The 5,539-nt window shown below is 32.6% G+C and overlaps 1 protein-coding gene across 1 annotated transcript; it reads right to left on the bottom strand.

The window, feature by feature from the left end:
- Positions 1–342: 342 nt before the first annotated feature.
- LOC104102251 (uncharacterized) lies at positions 343–2,537 on the bottom strand. The gene is made up of 5 exons (XM_009609920.4): positions 2,154–2,537; positions 1,582–1,681; positions 1,021–1,169; positions 761–836; positions 343–647 (listed from the first exon to the last, which is right to left on the bottom strand). Exons 1-5 carry the CDS (start codon positions 2,274–2,276, stop codon positions 631–633), a joined length of 465 nt encoding a protein of 154 aa, XP_009608215.1. The 5' UTR covers positions 2,277–2,537; the 3' UTR covers positions 343–630.
- Positions 2,538–5,539: the final 3,002 nt, after the last annotated feature.

Below are 5,539 nucleotides of genomic sequence, written 5' to 3'. Positions count from 1 at the left end.
AATCATTAAACTGTGTTTAAACCCTCGTTTAAGACAAATTCTACAAATTTTAATACTGTCGAAATATTGGTGACTTAATGTAAGGAGCAAGGCGATGAATCCATAATCCAGACGTTGTGGAGAGGGGCGAAGCTACATTGTTCTAAGGGTACTCAATTGACCATCATTCGTCGAAAATTATACTGTATATATAGGTAAAATATTAGGTTTTATATAAACATATATTGGACCCCTTTATCGGGGAATTGTTTTTATTTCTTTCAAGTTTGAACATGGCCTTGAGAAAATTCCTGACTTCGCCACGGATGTGAATTCTAAGTTAAGAAAGTAGATTTTTAAATATATGTTTACACTTTATGCCAAATTTATATATATGGTTCAACACAACAGTGGGTCCTGTCGAACTCATGAACCCATGTACAAGTTGTCTTAAGGTCCTACAATTACTACCATAAAGAAAAAGGTGTAGCTTGGTACAAGAAACATCCCGTATATGGGTCTGTGAAAGGCCGCACTTCAAAAAAAAAATCAAAGGGCTGATCAAATGTTGTAAGATCTACCACTCGTTGCAGGTGATGATTTCCTTCTTTGATCTCGTAACTTTTTTTAAACTGATCAGATTTGCATGCCTCAATAGTACAATGATCCTACAGAGCAAAACAGAAACACATAATTGAATTTATGACATTGCTAAAAAAAGGTTCTACACCTTGAAAAGAATATTCTTTTGCTATATATAACTCCAACATTAATTTCATACCTCGCCACCAATTTCCTCTTGAAGCACAGTTTGAATTGTTTCCATTATGATAATCATCTTCTTCATTTTTCTTGAACTGATCAAGGCAGCAGAAAAAAACATTTTAGAAATTGAAAAACAACTATTCCTACTTCCTATCTACCATTTTACAAATACATGCTCTTTACCTTTTAGTATGTTCTATGACACCTTTTTATATTTGGAAATTCGTGACTTTTAAACTTCCTATTTTTCCTTTTAAAGAAACTGCCTATACTTACAGTACTCTGGTAGCTAGAGGTCTGAGTAGCTGGATAGTAAATATCTTGGCCACCATAGTAAATAGATGAGCTCAAATGGCATGGTTCTGTTGTTTCATTCTGATACATGGTATTCTTGATGTCTCCCCTGCTTCTTTGAGACCCATTTTCTGTAAATATAGAACCTCTAAAATGGTTAAAAAATAACTTCGAGTTCAACATAACATTCAGCCAAAGAACAACATATTTCTATATATACTTTAAACTTTTTAGTTTACACTTTATCCATAATGACATGCTTTTATAAAAATTAGGGCAGCCGGGTGCACAATGCATCCCGTATTCATGTAAGGTCTGGGAAAGGCCGCACCTCCAAAGAGGTGTGATATAGACAGCATACCCTAGCGTAAATATTAGAAGTCTGCTTCCACGGCTTGAACCCGTGACCAAGTCTCCCCTTCAACATGCTTTTATGGTCTCGAAATTAAAGTTTCATGACATGTTTTAAACAAAAAGTTGCAAAATTCTTTCTTTCATTTTGAGTAGTTGTAAAATATAAGTGAGGAAAATATTTTCAGAAACCTGAAGTTCCATATTTTGCATTGCAAAATGACTGGTGTCCTCGATCTTGGACTCTTGATACACCTCTAACTCCAGAGTGAATGGAATCCCTTCCAAGTCCCTACAGTTATAGAAAAGGAAGAAATAAAAGAAAATCTAAGTAAAAAGGAACCTAGCTACAAGTAAGCAAGTTGCTCAGTGGACAATTATGTCATCACATATTCTCTGGATATTTGTTATTCATTTTCTTGATCTAAATTAACCGCGGAAAAGAATTAAAAACTTCACGAAATTAGGTAGAGAAGAGAGTAGTATAAAGTGCATATAAGGAATGGATTTAAGCTACGTACGTCCCCCAATTGTGCAAAATTTTATATATAGTACATTCTCGCTCTATTTTTCCAGCTTACTGCATCAAACTTGATATGATGAAATGTTACCTAGTAATGCAAATTTACGTACAAGCTTATACTTTTGATGCACATAACTTGAATTCATATAAGAAATAACATAAAGGAATATAGATGCAGTAGAGGAGTTGTTAACTTATAAAGGACACTGCAACGTTAAATAATGAGTATAGTTATACATACCGTGGAATGCGGGCCAAAAACGGAACCAAAGAGCGACGATTTTGTCCGCTGTTTGGGACCAAATAGATCGTTGGTAAAGGATGTAGAAGAAGATTGACCAACTACTTGCTTTGCTTTCTCCATATATAATTTTGCAAAACTAAAATCACTGAAAATGTTTCTTAATATAACGAGCAATGGCCTAAATGACACAGTTTTCCAAAAAACTGAAATGTATAAGGGCTTTAAAGATTTTGCAGAGAGACCCCTTATATATTCTTTTCTTAATTTTCTGCAGACAACAGAAAAAAACAGAGCAAAATTGCAGTGAGGAGATTAGTGTGTGATGGAGGAAGTCGCAGAAAAGAGAGCACGTAAAGTTTTCAGTATACGTAGTTTGTGAGAAGAAACAAAGAATGGTGACTGTTATTTATAGGCCACTCGAAAGACAAAAGCAAAAGACATTCACCTCATCTCTTATGTTGGTGACTCTCCAAAATACTGTTATATTCGTATTTAATTTTTTTTCAATACGTATCCGAAAATATTTTTGGAGAGTCCGAACAACCTAACTATTTTGATTATGCCTTACCATTATTTTTATTTAACCATTTGATATTCGGATTTGAATGGCTCTGTTAATTCAAATTAGTGTTATAGACTTATTAAATGGATAAAAAACTCTTTATCAAAATAATATTTTTCATTTTGAGGACTCGAACCGGATCGACACTTTGGTTAATAATAGAGGATCCGCATTTTTCATTCTACCACTTTAGACATTTTAAAGGTCAAATGTTCTGTCATCAAGATAGTTTGTGTTATGGACCACTTTTTTTTTCTTCTTCTTATTCCCTCCCTTTAGTTTGTACATTGAGAGGAATTCAAGTGACGTTATTCGGATATATATGTTGACATTCTTACAATTAATCAAACAGTTGACTCTCCTTTCTCTTTTTCCTTTGTCTTTGCCTATGATTGTCACTGCTCTCTTTGCGTAAAAGATATCAATGCAACTAATAAGCATTTAATATATGTATATATTGGGGCGAATCTAGCATTATAGATGTTCGTTCATTTGAATCCATAATTTTCCATCTAAATTTGAATTTACTTTTATAAAATTCACTAAAATTGTTGAAAACACTAACTATGAACTCACCCAACAACCTTATGATCGATGAGTTCAGTGATTGAAACCTGAATCCTGAACGGATAAACAATTAAACAGAATTCACTATAGATAGGGGTTCTGTTCTTCCTAGTGGCGGAGCCACCTTATGCAGAGCGGTGTCAATTGACACACATGCGCGGGAAAAATACATGTGTAGTTAGGTAAAAAAAATAATTTATTTATATATATTGTATGTTGAATTTCCTTGGGTTTTTTTTCGTGTATTTTTTTTTTATATTTTGACACTCTTTCATAAAAATTTTAGTTCTGCCGCTGATTCTTTCCTCGATTACGTGGGGAGAATATAAATCTTGATAAAACTTGAGCACACAATATATTGATTTCTTGAGAACGACATGAGCAACGTGATCCAAATGTCAAAGCTTTCCTCATTTCAACCCAATTTTTCTTTGGAGAATTATTCCTTTAGAGGCAACGACTTAGTTACTATTGGACTTTTGGACGATATCTATTTCCAAATAGTTGGTCTCTACTCCACTCTAGTATAATCTAGTCCTCCCCAGAAGCAATTCCTCTTCAATATTGAATATTTCTGTTCTCTTTTCTTATTTATTTTATTCTCAACCTCGTAGACTCTTAGTATTTCAATCCTTTCTACTGTAATTAATTTTCAAATAGTCTATTAGTTCTATGTAATGGCGGATATGATCGATAGTGTGGTGAAAAATGGACTATATATGACTATTTATTACAATTTTGTCATAATTATTGTGCCATGAAGTTGGTACTCCCCAGAATTTTACAATGGTTTGTTGAATACAAAATTACGTAATTAATTTAAATGATGTGATCGGACAATTTGATATGATATACGAGCAGATAAAGATTCTGAATTTATCTCGCATTGCCACCAATTTTAGACGAGGTGTTCATGCAATTTTAAACTTTTTATTATGGAAAATGCATAATACCCTGTAATCTATAGTCGGATTTTCAACTACACACTTAAATTTTAGGTCCCCTCTAAACTATTTTAAAATAGAATAAATTTACCCTTAAAATGTCACAACTACGTCTATGTTGTGTGGTGGAGTACACGCGCCTCAATATTTTTATTACTAAAATTATTTTTTTCTTTTTTTTTTTCAATCTTCTTTTTTCTTTCTATGTTCTTTCTCTCACTTCCATTATCAACAACCTCAAATATCACCATTATCATATTAGCTTTACCAAACACTTTCAAAAGAAAATTTTGACTTTCGTCATTTTTATTCACCTATCATCACATTCGCCACCTTTATTTTTTTCCCATAACCATAGAATTTTACTACATTAATATAAATATAATTCCAACTAACACTGATCAATTAGAGTACAACATAAAAGTAAGGTAGATCTATTAATCGGAAACTTCTCAGAGGATAGTACAATTGTTTTAAAAATTAGAATCGTTGTCGTCGCCGTAGACAAAACCGTCGCTGATGGTTTTGATACTCTCAAGTTCTAGAGTTGTCAAACCATCATTATCTTCATTTTTTTAATTCAATAGTTGGTAGTTTTTACCGGGGCTTTATTGTTGTTGCAAAAGGGAATGTACAGGTAAAACTAAAAGTAGAGGAAGACGAAAATGGTGAGCTGGACTCCATATTTTTCGGCGAGAAGTTCGCCGGAGTTCTTGTGAAAATTCTTACAGCGACTGAAAATAATTAAATGGGTTAGAGATTATTTTATTAATAAAATATAACTAATTGTAAAGTATCCAATTGTAAAAAGACATATGTAGACATTTAATAAAAATTTAAGGGAGTTTTATGCTCTAAAACGCCTTCAAGAAAGTGAACACACTTTCTATACCACGTCATCTCTCAAGGGGATATTTATTCTACTTTAAAATAGTTCAGGGGGATTATAGGACCCCCACAAAATTTAAGTGTGTAGTTGAATCGAAAATCCGACCGTAGGTCAAGAGGTTACTTATGTATTTTTCCTTTTTTATTACTAGTGTATCATTATTCTCATCTATGTAAATCTAAAATACTCCTTACCAAGAGCTTTTGGAGAATAATATCTCAATTATATATTCTAAGTAATAATTTAAATAGTTGAATATATCAAATACAAAATAAAAATGATTAAAATTGCAAAGTTGGGAAGAGTTGAGAACTAGTCTAGGATTGTGACTATGTCATCATTGGTACACTTCATTCAATGTAATATACATGTTATCATATGTGTATATAATGGTAGGTTTAGTGGGGCTTTACAATAATTA

Source organism: Nicotiana tomentosiformis, chromosome 5, assembly GCF_000390325.3.
Source record: "Nicotiana tomentosiformis chromosome 5, ASM39032v3, whole genome shotgun sequence".
Classification (NCBI taxonomy): domain Eukaryota; kingdom Viridiplantae; phylum Streptophyta; class Magnoliopsida; order Solanales; family Solanaceae; genus Nicotiana; species Nicotiana tomentosiformis.
Note: the sequence above shows the minus strand (reverse complement) of the source record. Positions and strands in the feature narration are given on the sequence as shown.

Excerpts from the sequence above, each read along its gene's own strand:
- LOC104102251 (XM_009609920.4), bottom strand. The coding sequence starts at position 2,276 with ATGGAGAAAGCAAAGCAAGTAGTTGGTCAATCTTCTTCTACATCCTTT. Across the intron at positions 1,170-1,581 it reads TGCAAAATATGGAACTTCAG|AAAATGGGTCTCAAAGAAGC; the intron begins GTTTCTGAAAAT and ends CTATATTTACAG. Across the intron at positions 837-1,020 it reads CCTCTAGCTACCAGAGTACT|TTCAAGAAAAATGAAGAAGA; the intron begins GTAAGTATAGGC and ends TGCCTTGATCAG.